General features: G+C 42.7%; 1 protein-coding gene across 1 annotated transcript in view; it reads right to left on the reverse strand.

Annotated features, from left to right (window-relative positions):
* FGD1 (FYVE, RhoGEF and PH domain containing 1) overlaps window positions 1–19,297 on the reverse strand; it is a 57,971-nt gene that overhangs the window by 10,494 nt on the left and 28,180 nt on the right. Inside the window, exons 2-11 of the mRNA XM_063294160.1 lie at window positions 10,368–10,541; window positions 9,312–9,486; window positions 7,843–8,299; window positions 6,171–6,260; window positions 5,685–5,833; window positions 4,238–4,394; window positions 3,519–3,657; window positions 2,696–2,754; window positions 278–424; window positions 49–141 (exon numbers count right to left, since the gene is read on the reverse strand). Of these exons, the coding sequence (XP_063150230.1) occupies window positions 49–141; window positions 278–424; window positions 2,696–2,754; window positions 3,519–3,657; window positions 4,238–4,394; window positions 5,685–5,833; window positions 6,171–6,260; window positions 7,843–8,299; window positions 9,312–9,486; window positions 10,368–10,541 (1,640 nt within the window). The remainder of the gene's footprint in view (window positions 1–48; window positions 142–277; window positions 425–2,695; window positions 2,755–3,518; window positions 3,658–4,237; window positions 4,395–5,684; window positions 5,834–6,170; window positions 6,261–7,842; window positions 8,300–9,311; window positions 9,487–10,367; window positions 10,542–19,297) is intronic.

Here is a 19,297-nt window from a genome sequence, read left to right on the forward strand (position 1 = left end):
TGTCGTGAAGAATTTCTCTAATTCTCCCACTGCTGCTGCTTCCTTTACCTCCATCCCCTCCACATCTATGCGAGCACGGACTCCAAATTTTTGGCCTATGAGACGCAGCTTTGGCACACAGTAAAGCAATCGGTCGTTGAACTGGACCAAAAAAACAAAACAAAAGAAATAACAGTGAGATTGCATGAAGCAGAGATCTTTCCTGCCTCTCCAGTTTTGTTAGTTAAAAAACAAAGCCAAACCAATAGTGGGTAGAGGTTCCCATCCCCCCTCTCACCAAGATCAGGTATCGGTCTTGGGTGGTACCATTCTTGGCCGAAAGCTTCAGGATGTGCCCTTCCTTGATGAGTTCGTTCGTGGGATTGACTATGTCTTCCTCACCTCCAAGCAGCTCATACACTTTCAACAGTGAGTGCATTCTCTCCTAGAAGAAGTTATAATCAGCTATAGTAAAAAAATGACTTCATAGTTGCTATACAGCTCTATTGTGTTGAAAGAGCTAATAGAGTGTGAAGAAGTTTGGGAAACCAATAACATCCCAGATGTTGTTGAACTATAATTCCCTTCCAGCCATGGTTTCTGGGTCTACTGAGAGTTATAACTCTGGATCATCTGGATGGCCACTGGTTCCCCACCTGGGATACACTGTGTGACTTGAGGAGGCAATCCAAATCCAAAACAGAACTAGGTCATTGAGCTGAATTGGTGATCTGGAGGCAAGAGGTAAGAACCATGGGGAAAAAAACCATGGAAAGCGCCTTGTGCTTTTCAAAGGAAGATACTTTTTTATTAATTGTAATTGACATAATATCCATCTTACTTGATGTACCAGTTTGTCAGTGTCTGAATTATAAGGAGGTTGTTTAATCAAACAAGCCCTGTTTGACTCCCACTAACCTTTGTTCATCATATCCCCTTCCTTGGAGCCTTCTAAAAATAATACTATAGGTATCTTGACCAAGGAAGCCAGAATTCTGTAATTCAACACTGCCTGCAGCTGTCAAGCTTTATTTTACTTGTATGCAAGAAACCTTCCATACTTTATGCCTCTCGAATTGAGGATCAGAATAGCTATCCTGATTTAAACTATGAAGCAGGACAAGTACATTTTAAAACAACAAAAACAAAAACAAAAAGACCCTAAACCTCTCACATTCAGGCCCTATGTGCAAAAAAGCAGTTCTTGTCCTGAAGGATCTTACAATTTGAAATTTGTTCATTGGGAGCAGAAGGTAAGGGATATTCAGTAGCAAGCTGAATATTTATACACAGTTTTGGTTGTGTTCTTAGGCTTGAAATTGAGATGGCAAACTTTCAAGCTATAAGCTATAACAGACACTAAAATGGATACATAGTTTTGGGAAGAATAATATGGTTTAAATACGTGAATGTGATTTTGAACTATATTCCAAACATATGGAATTTATCAGTACATGGGGAACTCTGGATTTACCAAACACAGGGCCCAGCAATAAAGATCCATCTTTTATGATGGAACACTACCCCAAATTTACAGTCTTGGATTGATTATATACATTTGCTCCCTGCTTATGAACTGGCTCTTTCCATTACAAGACTCACCAATATTATTCTGTGCGGTCAAGGTTTAACGCTAGAGTGTTTAATTATATATAATAAGATGCTTTTGTTTCTTTTGTTGTTTTATATCTTTTAAATTTTTACTTCTGTTTACTAAAGCAATAAAAATAAATGAAAAACCCAATATTGTACAGTTTAATGCCAGGGTTTTTTTTTTAAGTGCTCTAAAGGGGAAGCCAAAAGATTCTATGAAAGAGACTTAGTTTATGGCACTTCTAGGTCTACCACAACCTCACCCCACAGAACTACTTTGCCATCTAAGAGAAAACAGAGAACCTGCTTTGAATGCAGATTATCCCAGATTCAATCATGGCCTGTCCAGTGTAAAAAGGAGCATGTAGTTGGTAATAGGGGAAAAACCTCTGGCTGAAACCTTGGAGAGCTGGTGCCAGACTACTTAAAACTGAGCCAGAAAAACAAATAGTCTGACCTGATGAAAAGGGACCATAACCAGTAGAATATGGAATTTGATTCCAAAAAGTGACTGAAGTAACCCTCCATGCAAAAACTGTAGAGACCAGGACAGGGCAGAGAGGCCTGGGAACAGAGCCTACTTAGAGCTTAGAGGCAGGGATGAGAATTGTGGGAGGAAAGGATTTGAGAACTGCAAAAAGTAGGACCTGCTCAGTCTGGGGCACTAATAGATAAAGACATAAGTCCCTGCTATGGATATGTGTGTGTAAATGGAGATGGAGGCAGAAGGCCAACACTACAAACGGATTACACAGAACATAATACACTGTTTCATATCAGATGAGACCCTTTGTTCATTTAGCCAAGTACTGTGTCCAGTATCACTTCTCCATAGCCATGGCTAGAGGTCTTTAGCATCATCTCCCATCTAACGTTTTTTCTCTACTGTCTACTAGGGCCTTCTCCACAATAGGCTACAATATGGCCAAGAGAAATGATGTGATAAACATAATACTTAATTAAAACTTCCTCTGAATTGAGCCTGCAGACCTGAGGAACCCTCACTCCATTCAGTCTCTCCTAAGGATCTAGTTCGAATCCATTCCCCACGCACACCTAGTTGTAAAGGAAAGGAAAATCCAGACAGTTGGTCTTTGATAACTATAATTCTGGCTGCTCTTACCATTTTGCGGATGGCTGCATTTGAATGTTCTGCAGCAGTTGCAATAAGTTCCAGGGATTCTATGCAATAGGAAGAGTAAAAAAAAGAGAGTCTACATTACTTGAGAGGCCTTACTTCACAGAGAACCTCCAATTAAGCTAGAAACACAGACCAAACATCAGTTTATAGCCATCCTTCAAAACAAAAGTCGTATATAGTGGGAACCTGAAGGTTCCATTTCAAATTGGCTGACTGCTAGAATGGATGGCTAGATTAGCGGCTACAGGCCAAGCCACTCCGGCTCCCTAAAGAAGCCCTCCCTGATTCCCAGGTGCTGAACCAGAAGCACCCCCTGCACATATGGCAGGCTTCAGTAATCTTTTCCAGCCCCAGGAATCCCCACCAAAAAAATGCCCCAAATCTCATGAGATTTGGAAATATTGCAAGATAACTTGAAATTTCATTAATTTCATTGAAAGGGGAGAAAGGAAGGGGTGCCTTTTGTGGTTCCAGAAAGCAGCCTGGTGTTCACCACACTGCAGCCTCTCATTGGAGTGGAGAGCAGCCATTGTGGTTATCTAGTTAGCAAACTGGCCACTGTGAGTAGAATGGATTCTGAACCTTGCTTGCCTGGGTCGCCTACCTCTTTCACAGCTTTCCAGTTGTTGCTGAGCGACGCAGAGATTCTAATAGCTGAGTGGGGCAGGAGAATCCCCTAGTGACCCAGGAGCCAATATTGTATTATGCCACACTCTATTTCCCCTGCCGTGCTTGCTCTGACTAGGATACTGCCTTACTCACTGCCCTGCCCTGCCCTTTATTGTCCCCTGAGAGCTGCACTCACTTTGGGCATCCTTGCAGTCAGGCGAGTCCTGGGGCAGTTTGAGGAGATAGTCCTTCAGGAGCAGCTCGTAGCGAGGGATTCTCTGGACCGGTTCCAGCATATGGTGCTGCAGGGTCAGGTTCCCACATATCTCTTCCCGCTGCAACAGAGAGTGATCTCAAGAGAACTGTCTGCCTGGCAGTTCTCCAAGGGCAAAATGCCTGCCCTTGCAGGGAACTGAGGCCCAGGGAACTAAAGGCAGAATTCTCAAAACTGAATTAAACTTCCCAGGAGAACCATGAGGATTTGCTCTTTCCCAATAAACTCTTCCAAACACACAGATTTTGTCTGGATCTTGGGCCACAAAGTGAAATCTGGACTGTTCCTTTGAACCCTCATTGCTAAGCGAAGGTTTCCCAACGCATCTCCTTATTTATGCTGTATAATACTCTCAGGAGGAGGCATGTAGTGAAATAGTCTCCTACCCTCCCACAAAGGAGTTTTGCTTCTTTTCTTTGCGGGCACATAAACCAAGCCACATTAGTAAATCCTCAACATATAATACTCTTTGAACATTCAGGGGGAAAGATGCTGGTTCCATGTTAGACTGGGAACGGGATTGTGTCTGCCCCCTAGATTGCTTCAGCTGTTAGATGTTGCTGATTTTTGTTGGAGAGGGAGGAGAGGCACTTTCTATAACAAAGTCGAGACAGCCTTAAACTAAAACAGAGGTGACCAACCTGTATTTCATGGATAATGCCCTTGAACTGTGTTGAGCGCTCCATCCAGGTGTTCACCAGCTCCATGGCACGGTCAAAGTTCTTCACATACTCGCCATACATCTTGAGAAAGGGGGCCAGCTTTTGCAGAATATCCCCAATACGTGGATGTTGGTCCCTGGGAAAAAGAGAAGTAACGAAACATAGGAAGGGAAAGGGACAAAGGGATCCTAGGAAGACCAAGGCCAAAAGGAGATTCATGATTTACAGGTTCTGTTTCACATAAAATGCCAGCTAAAATGTGCTTTGATTCCTATATTCCATATAGTATAACAAATTAGTTTCTTCAGTAAGTTATGGTTAAATAAATCATGGTTTAGCATACAGTATTGTGTAAACACTGTCATAAAGTGGGAAAGCATTCATGTTTTAACTGGAGGGTAAGTTATAGTAAATAATTGTTCAACGGAACTCAAGAATATTAACATTAGGGAAATTCATAATTCTCAAGCCTTCTGACCTCAAAAAATAGAGATGAAAGCCTTCTGAAGTTATTACTTATTATTTTACAATATTTGTGACCTGCCCCACAGAGTACAGCAAACCATACATATATAAAAATAAAGAACAACCACGCCAGAGGCACCTGAGGCCAGAAAAGGATCTGTCCCCTGACCCTCATTAAATATACCCCTCCAAACCTGGGATCCTTGTCTTGGGAGATGGTGAACAATTCTCTGCTGAGATATTTAAGCAGAAGCTAGATGGTCACTGTCAGGGGTCTTGTATTATAGATTCTGCACTGAGCAAGAAGCTGGATTAAATGACCTTTGAAGTCTCTTTTACCTATACAGGCACTTACACATTTCTAGAGTTTCCACTCAAAAGTAGTTTGACAATGATCAAGAGACCATCTCCTCTTCTACTGAATTTGCAATGCTATCAACAAGGAGACTTGTTGCAAAAGTCAAGACTGCTCACAAGCTCCACAGAGCTACCTCATTTCAGAGAGTGAAGTTTTACATTGGTTTCCAATACACCACACTTGAGCCAGAAATAAATTGGCTCAGTTCTTGAAAACAGCTGATATGGTAGGCTCACAGAGGTGTGGAGCTGGTTTCCTGGTGAAGAGTCCTCTTATAGAAGGCTTGATTGATAGGGTATTTCAGATTAGCAACAAGATCACCTCAGATAGCTGAAGAAAACACCCCTTTCCTAGAGACACACCTCTACTTTTTTTTCAAACATAATAGAGCACCTCTCTTGCCAAACTCTGATTTGTTTTTCATAACCTGCCCTTGAGGTAAAAATGTTACCTGCTTTGAAAGAATTCCCTTTCAAAGCAGGTAACATTTTTACCTCAAGGGCAGGTTATGAACAACAAATCAATGTTAACAAGAATAAACTTACAAAGGAAACCAGAACTGTACAGCTGTACCCCCATGCTAACCCAATCAATTTTCCTCACCATTCTTCCATCCGTTTCTCCAATTCTGGGAGCAGGAACTGCTGGTGGAAGCAGTAGATGGAACAGATGTTGGCAAAAATGCCCATCACCACATCAGCTGGGAAAGAGTTTCGGCAGCGTGCTTCCTCCAGCAGACGGGCACAGAAGACCTATGAGGCAGGGCACACTTAAGCAATACACCTTCCCTCTTGGGGACTTTCTGCATAATCGGTGATTGGCAGAAGTCTACCCAAACCCTACCCCACAGTTTAACTTCTACATCTAAATATCTATTGTACAACCATTCCTAACAGCCTGTAAAATGGAATCTGTAACCTGATAAGAGAGGGAAGGATGCATCCCACAATCCTCCCAGTACCTAGCCATCCTGCTAATTTCCTCAACCGGGCATGACTTGCAGAAGAGATGCTATGCTTGCCTCAAGTTTCCATTTTAAAAGTGCACATACTCTAATAGCTTTTGGCTACTAGACAGCACTCTTGTTACCTGGTCCAGTAGATACAGGCGAGATACATAGGCCTTTTCTGTTTGGAGAAGCTCATTGGCAATTCGGAAAACTTTTTGTGGAACTGTCATCTGTTGAGGAGAGAAAAAAGATCCACTGAAAGCTGCTTGGCTGTGGGGAATGAACCAAATTCTAATTTTCTAATACAGTATATTAGGACATGCTATGAAAATCAACCACAGGATTCCATCTATTTCTCAGCAGTAGCTATTTCTTTGCCCCTCCCATTCAAGCAGCTTTCCACTCATTACAATCGAACAACTGTTATGGAAAAACATGCTGCACACATCCTTTCATTCAGTTCTCACCAGCACCACCACGTTTACATCCTATGAGTGACTATAAACCAATAGCAGGCAATCTCTTGAGGCTAAGGATCCCATGGGTATTGTGAAAGCAGGTTGCAGGCACACTTCTAAAGTGGCTGCTGTGGGGGGACTTGCCTATTCCCAGAATGGCCTCATACACCAGAAGACAAAATGGTGAGGTTGCCCTTCACCACCCATTCTAGCCACCCTGCCCCACTCCCAGAATGTTCTCTATTACTACAGCTTCCTTTATTTGGGGAAGGGGATACCAAAAAAAAAATGACCAGGCTGTAGCAATCCATCATCTTTCCATTTTTTCCCCCTAAGAATGCCTGTGGGATTCATATGAGGCCTGAAGCATTGTTGTACATAAAGATGTCAGAGGGATTTTCAGCATGCCATTTAATTTGTTTTCGATTAAGAGAATATTTTTTAAAAGAATTAAAGATGGGGCAGGAAGTATGATGAGGAACCGATGAACTTTTGTGGACCTACTGGTGCCTGTAGGTACATTTCAGGCCATCTGAGTCTGCCCTCAGAACTTAAGCCTACATGATCAGAAAACGATACAAGCCAGAACATTCACTAATCATCCCTACAATACAGAGTGGAAGCTTGCGATTTTGTTAACAAGTGTCCTTCCATCTCCATCATTTTTATGAAGGTCTAATACCAAAGCATGACAGAGAACAAAGAGCATCATATGAAGGAAAAGAGAAAAATGCAGGCTCAGGAGGAAGCTATGGGGAAAGAGATATCATCCCTGTGGAACATCTTGCCCCCTGAGGTGAGGTCGGCCCCCACTCTTCTGGCCTTCAGGAAGAGCGTCAAGACCTGGCTCTGCCAACTAGCTTGGGGATCCAAGAGTGGTAGGCAGCCCTGGGAATGGTTGGTGGTTTGAAGACGCTCTCTCCGCCTTTTAGTTTCCCTCTTTTATCTTCTATTTTTTGTACTCTTTCTGTCGTGAGTACTGATGGTGTGCAAGAGGGGGCCTCTATCCAGGGGGGAAAACGCATGCGTAGTACTGAGGAGTTGAGCAGCCATTCAAAGAGACACAGATCAGACCCGCCTCAACCTTTGGGGTTCATCTGTCTGGGTTTTTCCCACGCTTCTTCAGTTTGTTAGGATTTTCTGTCTAATGTCGCAGTAATAAAACACTAGAGACCTATTCCTTGTCTCAGCGTGGTTCCTGGCTGTTAGGACACTTTCTATTTTCATAACGGTTTTGTAATTTTTATTTGTAAGCCACCCAGAGTCACTTTCATAGTGAGATGGGTGGTGTATAAATTTAGTAGTAAAATAAAATAAAAATCCTGAACCTGGGATAGCAACCCCAGCCCTTTACCTCATCAGAATCCTGCTTCTCTGTCTGTGGAGGTGGCAGGTCAGATAGTAGCTCAGCCTCATCCCCACTGCCATCATCCATGTCACTGTCCCCTTCAGAATCACGGGTCGAGCTGCGCTTGATGGCTGGAGGTGCCAGTGGTCCGGCACCCTCCCCTGTACCTTCCTCAGGCCCAAAGCAGATCTCCTCACTGTTGGATGGCGAACTGATGCTGTCAATGCCACTGTCTCGGTTTGCCAGTTTCCCACCATCATGTGGCGGCAAGCAGACAGCATTTCCTACAGCCGCTTGCCCTCCTTCCAGTGCCAGGAGATCCAGGAGCTTGTGAGACAGTTCTGCTGATTCCAAAGAAGCTGGACAATCTAGTGAGGGTTCCATAGAATGTATCTCCAGGGCTTGGAGGTCTGGGCTGGGACACGGTGAGGGGGCCTGCTCAGGTGTCAGGATTACAGGTTCCCTGAAAGAAACACAAAAAACTCTAAAAGGAACGTTGTGAAAGCAGCATCCGCCCAAAGGGTCAGACGTGACTCAGTGCTTGCACAGGAGACCTTTCACATCACACAAAAGAACACAAATAGGACAGCCGAGATTGGGGAGAAGGAAATAAAGAACAGATGCTGGATTAAGTAGCAGGCAAGATCTGCTTGGATTCCATCTCCCCTGGAAAGGTAAGGAGAACCTAGCACGTTTGTGCCCAACATCACTGACAGTGTTTGTCTAAAATATTATTTGCACACATGATCAGGCCAGCTATTCATCTACTTTTTTAATCTTTTGACACAGACAGCAGCCAAAAGCCTAAGAAAACTAACATGCATGGCACCATTGCATCATCCATAACTTTTAGCCTAAAATCAAGGTCACCATTTTCCAGTTCTCTCTCACACAAACCCAGGACACTTTAAATGTGGTAGAATACAGTGTTTACCTTCAAGCTGCTGCTGCAACCTCCCACACACCCCAAATTATCTCAGTATGAGCCTAGTTCTTCACATGATGCCAGGGAGAGCAGAATCTGCTCACAACCCACCACCATAAAACAACTGGTAGATGGATCAAAGAACTAAAGCCACATCGGAGAAGCATTTAAATACATGGGTGTCAAATACAGGACTGGGAAGAACACAGAAGTCTGAAATCTATTTCTGCATTGTATCACATGTAAAACCTACACTGCAAGTCTGCGTGAAAGTACAACTATCTTCAATATAGATACTATATCTAGGCAATCACGAATAGAATTAGCCTTTATTGTTTTCTCTGTCATTTATAGAAGGTCTTTGTGCTAGCTGTCATTTCAATATATTCCGAGACAGTGGAATCCTCCCATTAACTAATGATGCCAAGAAGTACTACTCTACACCTTCAAGAGTACAAATCATGCTTCCACTACAATTACGTGTGTGTGTGTCTCCTCCAGCTCAGCCACAGGAGAGAAGCAGGGTCTCACAAGCTAGTCAAACACATACCTCTCAAACTTCTCAATGAGGCAGGAGACGGCAGATGAGGACCCCGCTCCATCTTTTGGCAGAGGGCTGCGGCCCAGGCGGGGGTCAGCTGGGAGGGGTCGCGATGGGGGTGGGGGGATCGATTCAGGAAGCCGTGGGGGCTGGCTATTCTGCAGATAAGCTGGCTTGGGAGGAACTGGAAAAGGAAGTGGAATCATTCTTTTAAAGCACACTCAATGCATTTTACTAACTGAAGCAACCAATGGAATGACCGCTTCCGTGGGATGGCATTTTTATCATCTGACCCATGCTGCCCACCCCACCCCACCCCAGCACTGCAACTCCTTCTAACCCCCCCGTTTCAGAGCAAAGAGCCTGGACTCTGAAAAGGACCAGCACATACCCTGAGTTCGATTTTAGCATAAGCAGCTTTTATGTCAATGCTAGTGAGAGAGCATTGTATTAATCTGACAACTGGCCCTTCCTCTACAAGGGTATGCAACTTTTTTTCAAGCCAAGGGCTCCAGTTGACCTTTAATTGGCATGCCAAGGTCTGCATTCCAAAAAGAAGGTGAGTCCAGGAGAAAGAAATGGGGTGGAGTCAGGATAAACATTCAGTTTGATCTAAATTAACTGCTTTGTAATTTTAATTGAAATAAATTCATTCGATGCAATTATGAAAATTTGTCCTCCCCTATCTTGTAATTAATTTTCCCTTCTGTCATCATGTTAAAAGCTACTGTTCAGCAGAAACGTTTGAGACATCCTGGGGGCATGTGCAAAGCCTTGCGGGAGGATGGCCTGCAGCTTCAGAGTGGTGGGTTGCACTCTGTGCTCTACAGCTCAGGGCTGGAAGGGCATCAACAGCCAGCTTTCTTCTCCAGCAGCATGCATGGCAAATTCCATAAGAAGCATCCTCATCTTGGAGGAAGTAGGGAACCCTTCAAGGAGGAAGGAGGGAAACCTTCTCCACCCCAAAGCCTTTTGGATGCATTTGATCTCAGCTCCCATAATTCAAAGCCAGCATGCCAAGGACAACAGACTTCTGGGAAGTGGTTGGGGAAGCCCAGCTTATACCTTGTGGCTTTGGTCCTGGGGGACGCTTGAGTGGTCGGAGCTTGGCAATTTCCTCTTCGCTATGGTCAGGTCCTGGATCCGAGACAAGCCGCTGGGGGGCTTCTGGTGAGTGACGTTCAGGACTGGGTTCCGAAGAGAGGCTTTTGACCAGGAGCCTGTGGGGCTGAACAGGACCTGGAAAGGGAATAGAAATGGGAGCTAGTTTATTAAACAAAGCCAACTCTTGTACTGTCTACTCTTATACACTCAAAGATGCATCCAGTGGAGGACTAACATGCCTTCAGCAACTGAGACCGGAAGCCTGGAACAAAACCAAGATAAGCGGGAAAAAAAATCTAGAAATAAAATTCTCTGGATGGTTAACTTTCTAAATTGAAAAGCACTATAATGACTTTATAGCATTAGTTTGCACGACAGACATATCAGTTGATCATAAAGACTGGTATGATGGTTCCCTCGAGATTTCCTAGCTCAACTATATCACACAGTTAACCAGCAATTACCAGTTTATATACTTCCCCATAAAACACGGCAGATGATTTAGAGCCAAATATAAATCACAAGGGCACCAGAATCAAAAACAAAACAAAACAAAACCACAACTTAAAAAAAAAAATCTGCTAAATCAAAGTAAGGATAAAAAGATACCTTACTTTGAGAAGGAAATCTTTACCCTCCAGAAAAATTCCAGGAAAGTTGGGGGCTGGGAAGGCTTCCAGGGAAATGGTTCCCCTGAGCTGTTCACTATCAGTACCATTCCCTAAGTGATACCAGAAAGTCTCTTCCTAAAGGATGGAGCACAAAGCACAACAACCTTTCCCAACTGGGTCCCTGCTAGGTAGGCTGAATTACAGCACCCATTCCCCCTTCACCAGGTTGGTTAGGAATCACAGCAACCAAATCCAATACCTGGAACGTGCCAGGTTTGGAGGGGCTGTAATAGAGTTTCATCCCACAGTTCTCCAAGCACTCTTTCCCCAAATATACTCTGCCCTTCTATTAAAGATCAACTACTTGAATTAAACTAGAGGGTAACTAGTAACCAGTGCAGGGAATGTTCTATCGTACTTACACTCTGTTCATGAGTCACACAGAATGTTTCTCACTCCAACCAGTCCAAAAGCTGATTGGGATGGCGAAACAAACACAGCAGTAGGCAGACTTCACCCAGGATGAAGCTATGGGTTGACGCTGATTTCTTCTCAGCTACACTTCATCGCTCATTCTTATGAGCCCCTATAAGATGTGCACTTTTTAGTAAGTAGGAGGATATGGAGAGATTTGGCCACTTTGGGTGACAAGAAGGACAACATCTACATTCATATAATATATTAAACCCAAACAAAAGAGATAATGACTTGACGTGATGCATGAACTCTGCCCATCCCTCTTCCAGAGAAAATGATGTTCTGAGTCCCCTGTGAGGGAAAAATGAATTAATGCCAATAGGAGTGTCTCACACAATTCAAAGAAAAGCTTCTACAAGACATTTTTGTTCAGCCTAAAAGAAAAAAGATCTCATTCATGTATCATGCTAAGTCATGCTAATTTGTTTAATGTTGAATAATCCACAACAGCTTGATATGAACAACACATTAAACAAAACCAAATCATGTTACGAGTTAACATGATCTGTGAACGCAGCCAAAGCATTAGACCTTCCCATCCCCATGAACTTAATTCCTAAAGCTTTCCCTAGCTATCATGTAAAAAGCTGCAGTCTGCTTTGAGTCGCATTTAGCGACCAGGAGGTGATTTCACTGACATATCCATATAGCTTTCTTGGGAAAAGTAGGGAAGTTATTTGCTACTGCCTTCGTCTAGGATTTTTTAAAATGTTCTTTTGCTTCCCAGGCTAAACTGCTACCCTGATATTTCCTGCTGGTTCCCTGTCAAAGTACTATGAGGTCCAAACCTGCTTAGCTTTTCAAACTATCATTAGCTTGATGATCACAACAAACTTGCAAATTTAAATCTGTTTCCACCTATTAACCTCCCCTATTATTTAGTCTTGAAACATAATAGTTGAAATTTTTTAACTTCAATATATTTTAGATTATATCTTTTTCAACAAGAAATAGTATTTCAGAAATGATTCCATTACATTTATATAGAATGTTTTTGAATTTTTATGCCTTCAAGTCACTGCTGACTCCTGGCAACTGCCTGGACTAGTCCCTGCAGTTTTCTTGGCAAGATTTCAGAAGTGGTTTGCCATTACCTCCTTCCTAGGGCTGAGAGAAAGGGACTGACCCAAGGTCACCCAGCTGGCTTCCTGCCTAAGGCGGGACCAGAACTCATGTTCTCCTGGTTTCTAGCCCAGTGCCTTAACTGCTACACCAAACTGTCTCTCTTTATATAGAAAAGGCCTGAGTAAATGCTTATGTTGCTGGAGATGCAATGAAATTAATTCTTTATTTAAATACATGTTTCTATGTGTCCAACAATGGTTCCATTTAGGAAAGAAGTTATTACATGCATTAACTCAACTTTGAGATTCAGTATTTTCAGATGTTCGTATTCTTTTGAAGTTTATTCCTATCACATGGGAGTTGACATCTGGACAAAGAAAGTGGCTTTTCTTACCTTATTTAAAGCTAAATGACTTAATGTTCAGCATTGGAAAGACAAACATGTGGCTCCAACTATTCAGTGGTCTGCGGAATTTATGTCACCAGCAATTTACGAATCAATAACTTATCAATATAGATTAGCGATGATTATAGTGAATTATGGTTTCCATTCATTGAAATGTATACTGAACAACTTGATATATGTATGTGAGTATATGCCCTGCATGTTTTTTTTTAGCTTTTATTTTCTTTTATAATTTTGTATATTCTTTTTCTTTGTTTTTTGTGGTTAGTTAATAAAAGAATGGGGGGGGGGACCAGACAACTGAAAATGAAGACAGCCTGTTTTCATTGTTTCACCATGCTTGTAAGAAGGCAAACAGTATATACTTTCCCAAGATAAACATGGGAAAATATGAAGCACTGTGGAGAGAATTTCCAGTAAGGAAAAAAGCTCCTGCCCTCAGCCTGGCAGGAAAAAGAAAAGAGTGGGCGGGCATATAGCCTATCTGAAGATGCCTGGGCCAAGTGAGCATTACGGGATGCTTAAAGGGATCTCCATGTGCCACAAGGATTTCTGAATCCCAGGTAATTAGCAAAAAGTAATGACAAACTATTTCTCGCCTTCACACTCTAATTAAGAAACATTACTCAGAACAGATTTTGGGGTAGAAGGGCCATGGTTTACATTCAGCTCCAGTATTCAACACAAAGTACTTGCCTCCTTTTTAAGGTTGTTTCGCACTGGGGCTTGGTTGGTGGATCTTGATCTTCTAGTCAGAAAGAAATGTCAAACTCACAAACATGGAATTTGGCCCCAATATAAAAGGTCTGTGAATCCTTGTCCAATGGTACTCAGAAACAACAAAACGGATGGTACATATTACCTTCTAAAGATGTGCAACACTTTGGATCCAAAGCTGAAAAGGTGTTTCAGAGCACACGTGCTGCCCCAGTCAGTACCTCTTTAACTCAAAACACCTATTTTCCGGCAAGTCCAGGAAAAGACTTGGCTTCTTTAAGGAGGTGCCAACAGGTATGGTATGCACACCCATGCCCACTCTGAAGTACCTTTTTGGCCTCAGATCTTAAGTGCTGCACATCCCTATTGTCTCCTGCATTGAAAAGACTGGGTAGGCCCTTATGTCTCCAGGCCAAGGTGCGACCCAGACAAAAAACATAAAAATGGCATCCAAATCCTATGCACACTGGTAAGCACGGAGTAGAGTTTACAGAATAGTGCCTTTCTGCTCAGCTTTTGTTCATTTAAATCTGCTTTACACAGATGCACATCCTAGTGGACTGTGCTCTGAACTTTTCCACACCCATGGATTTATTGGCACCCAAAATCTACCAGTTTAGATTACTGCCTTATCCTGTGTTATAGCAAAAGTCCCAATATAAATATAGTGAGTGAAACAGCCTGACATTTCAAGAGCTTTTGATCAAGAAATAAAAGTCTCAGTCCACCCACCACATCACCTCCCTAGTACCTTAGGCCTATTGCGGCACTGGGTTTTGTCACATGCAAGGCACCTGCTTCTGAACTGGGAACACTTACTACAAGTAAAGTTCTTTTAGCAATTATTCCTTTCTTGTTCTGATCAGGGAAGACACTTATCAGAATAAGTGAGGAATTACAGTAGTGGAACAGAGGGCTAAGCTAAATGTATATATGTATCTGAACTGGATCTACTTAAGAAAGTTTAACTATGGTTTCCTGGAGAAGTGACTAATCTGATGCCTCAGGACATGAAATGAAATACTGTTTATTCGGTCAATGATCAGCAAAAATTGAAAAAAATACAACACAAAAGTAAAATCAAATAGATTGGATAAAATACTAGCATAACAAAGACAAAATGACAAATAAAATATCACATACACTACTATAATGGTGTGTTAATTACCTGTGCAAGTATAAATCTAAAATATTATAATCTATGAAGTAAAAATATATATCACCTAAAACAAGATAGCTATCATATATTAAATCTGAAGTAATGAATAAAACAGAAGTGGCTATTTCTGTGACTGGTTATGCCTTATTTTCATTGCGGCAACACAGAATTTGACTACTGAACAAGTGATAAAGGGTTTCGAATCTTCTAGAACAGGGTTTCTCTACCAGGGTTCCATGGAAGCCTAGGGTTCTGCAAGAGGTCACTAGGGCTTCCCTGGGAAATCACAATTTAATTAAAAAATTATTTCAAATTCAGGCAACTTCGCATTAAAGAGGTAAGCTTCTGTCTTTATCTTTAGTTTAAGATCACGGTTAATGCATATATATACAGGCTTACACATGAAACAAATGCAATGATTTTGTAACGTCTGGCCTATATTTGAGCCTGAATGTGCAGGGGCTCCCCGAGGCCTGAAAAATATTTCAAGGGTTCCTCCAGGGTCAAAAGGTTGAGAAAGGCTGTTCTAGAAGATGGTTCACATAGAAATTGTCTGGCCCTCCTGGAAATTTACATATTGGGTGCAGAATATAAGCAGACCTGATATTCCTGTAGAATTTACAGTGTAATAATACACGCGAAATGGTTTCAATCTCCAGTTATGGACAAGGATCTCCAATTATCTGATTTCTAAGGCCTCCCATTCACTAAGCAACCTGGGGGTGGGGGGCTTGCAAAAGGATTTGAAACATCAAAATAGAAACAAAAGAATCGCACTCATTAAAAAAAAAAACACATGCTGGGGAAGTCAGACTCCCTATAGACATGCTGTGGGTTCTCACATCATCTCAGCCCAGTCCCTGTAAGAAGAGCCTGGTCCTCCTAAGAGACAGCAAGATCAGGCTATATGGATCTCAGAGGGGATGCTGTTCCAAAGGACAGGTGTGGTGACAGAAACAATTGGAGAGAGATGGTCCTGAAAATATCCAGGCCTGCACCTTGAAGGGCTTTACAGTATATGGGACCAACAACAACTTGAGTTGTACCCAGAAGCATACTGGTAGCCAGTGCAGCTCATACAATAGAGGTGTCACCTGGGCATATCAATATACACCCAACAATCATGATTTTTGTGCCCTCCAGAGCCCCCACCAACCATAACTGCCATAAACTGATGGTATTTCCCACTAGTTTGAGGTAGGAAACTTAAGAAAATATAGAGAAACCCATAAAAATCTGCTTAACATAAATTGTATTTTTAAAAAATTATCTCCCCAAAGAAAAACAGAAAACAAAAACAGATAATCCTAGCCCTGTACATGTACATAATATAATCCCACCACCTTGCAGCTTTGCTAACCTACTACAACCCACCCACCCTCAAAATTAAGGCTGACCTCTAGCTTCTGAAAGGTTGCTTGTCCTTGTTTTATGTATAAACCCATAATTGGCTAGGAGCACCCTACCTGCTAATCCATATACAATATACATAGCCCCAAATAGTGAGGTTAGCACAACATGGTAAACCAAAACTGAACCAACCTTGAAGCTCAGTTTGATTTGTGAATCTACCTGCAGTTTGAGCCTGCTTGAGCTAGAGGCTGAGTTGGCTTCACCCCTACAGATTTGGCCTATTTTTGCCAGGGAGAATATTTCCAACACAACGTCTTAGTCATCCTCATCAGTGCAGTCTTAAGAGTCCCAGTCAAGCCGCTGTGAGGGAATCACTGGATCCTAAAGGATGAGGAATATGAAACTGAAAGCATGCCCAAATAAAATGTCCCTCTCCTATGGTTAAAATACATGGAGGAAAGACTTCTCATCATTCCGTTTGCCTCTTACAGACCCCAGAGACTAAGGGAAGGCAGACCACTCCACGCCCCCATGACTCAACAGGACCAGCAACTACTAGCTCAAGCAGGCCTCGGAGGATCTCTGTCCATTTTGGAAAGACCCCAGTTTAGAGGAGGAGAAGCAGCTGTCTACAATCACTTATTGTTCTGTTCTTACGAATTGACCAGGAGCAGGTAGAATAAAGTTCTTTATTTACACATTCACAATTATTTACACAACGTAGAGCTTAGTTCAAAAGACAGCAATAATAGTCTTCGCTCAATCCCATCCCGGTAGGAAGGCAGAACAAATCTGAACTGCAGGGTTCTGGGACCTCGTTGGGCAAAGTTCTGGCGTAGCACGCAGCAAGGTGGCAAGGCTGGACCTGGCTGGGGCACGCGGTGAGGCAACAAGGCAAGATTCTGCTGTGGTTTGTGGCAAGGCAGCAAGGCTAGGCTTGACTGTGGTTCGTGGCAAGACGACCGGGCAGGACTCGACTGTGGAGCACAGCAAGATGGCTCGGCTCGGCTGAGGAACTCAACGAAGCCACAGGACAAGACTCGGCTGCAGAACACCATGAGGCGGCAGGGCTAGACTTGGCTGGGAAACACGACAAGATGGCTAGGCAAGGCTTGACTGAAGAACACCATGAAGCAGCAGGACAAAGCATGGCTGAAGAGAATGGTGACATGACTGGGCGAGGCTTGGCAGAAGAACGCTGCAAAGCAACAGGGCAAGGCTTGGCTGGAGGATGCAGAGAAGTGGCAGAACGAGGCTTGGCTGGAGGGTGCAGTGAAGCGGCAGCACGAGGAGGACTCAGCAAAGTGGCAGGACAAAGCTTGGCTGGAATGTGCAGCAAAGCAGCAGGACGAGGTTGGCTGGAGGACACAGAGAAGTGGCACTCAACACGTGGTCTGGATTCAGAAGGCAGGGCTTAGTGGCAGCCTCTGAGTCTTCACAGGTGCGGACCAGCTCGGAGTTCGAAGACTCGGCGGTTGAAGGCGCAGGATCAAATTGGAGATCAACGAATGCAGGCTTCAACAGAGCTTGTGGCAAACGGTTGTCTCCGGCAACCTGATCCTGGCACTGGCGTCCTTTTATTCTGTTACCTTCCCACCATTTCTCATCCGTGGGCAATCAGGCTTCTTCCTGCTTGGCACACTTTTCAGCTTGCCTTTCCTGTGCACTCATAGGCATTAGCAAATCCGCCTCACGGCTCTCACCAATCCGAAGCTCCGAACTTTCCCGCCTTGCTGAATCATGTTCTATTTCAATTTTCCCACCTTTATCATTGTTACCAACGTTCAACTCCAACTCCTCCTCCTCTAGATCAGAGTCAGACTCCATTTTGACACTCATCAGCCTTTCCCTGCTAGGTGGCTTCCAGAATGCTGGAACGCCTTAGGATGCTTCCAGACAATCAGTTCTTATTGCTTTCTATCAAAGGTCATTGATAGGAAAAATTCTTCAGTGATTTTGTGTATGTCTCATAAAAAGAAAACAGACAGAAGCGGGAAAACATGAAGGCTGAAAATGGAAGATGAGATCAACATAATGCTTTGTCAAATTCCTTATTTAGGGAACTGCATAATGACCTTCCTCTAAAGAACTCTTCATTTCTTAAAAATGAAACCTTCATTTCTTCTTAAAGAGAAGCAATCCATATGAAGTACATGTAGTTTGTACAAATACTTGCTATTTCATTAAGTAAACATGTAAGTAACAGAAGCAAAAAGTTTGCCCATACCTACTCTGTTGTATTCTTTGAAAATTAGCATGTAAGATGCCATGAACTCTCTCATTCACATATACTCCACTACCATGAGAAGCAAAAATGAAGGATAAGGCAAAAATCTTACAGATACCAACAGTTACGAATATCACATTCAAATCCTGCAAAAGTACAATCAAATTAAACAGAACCATTCCTAAGTGGTAAAAATATACATCAACCCATTTTATAAACATTCAGAAAATAATAATTAAGGCTATTTATATGTAACCACAAAGCTCAAGGGTTCTCTTCTTGTATTTTCCTTACAGCAGGGGTGAGCAACTAATTTTCTTGTGGCAAGAGATGCATTAAATATATGTGCATGTTTGTGTGTGAGCATGCATGCGTATATTGGCCTTCAAAGGCTTCATAGCACATGATCAGCAAAGTTGCATATCAGCAGAGTGGATATGGCTGAAAAGCATGGAGGGCAGGGTTTCTCAACCAGGGTTCCGTGGAAGCCTAGGGTTCTGCAAGAGGTCACTAGGGGTTCCCTGCGAGATCATGATTTATTTAAAAAATTATTTCAAATTAGGGCAACTTCACATTAGAGAGGTAAGTTTCATTATTTTTAGTTTAAGAACACTGTTAATGCATATAAACAGGCCTACACATGAAACAAATATAATAATTTTGTAACTTCTGGCCTATATTTGAGGCTGAATGTGCAGGGGTTCCCTGAGGCCTGAAAAATATTTCAAGGGTTCCTCCAGGGTCAAAAGGTTGAGAAAGGCTGATGGAGGTTTTTCAAGGAAAAAAGTGATGCCTTAAAACTTGCAGAGATTTAAGACTCTCAGTTTACTTGTAACCCATAATAAGAAAAATCAGTCTGGTTTTTTTGGCAGTGTT

Source organism: Candoia aspera, chromosome 2, assembly GCF_035149785.1.
Source record: "Candoia aspera isolate rCanAsp1 chromosome 2, rCanAsp1.hap2, whole genome shotgun sequence".
Lineage (NCBI taxonomy): Eukaryota > Metazoa > Chordata > Lepidosauria > Squamata > Boidae > Candoia > Candoia aspera.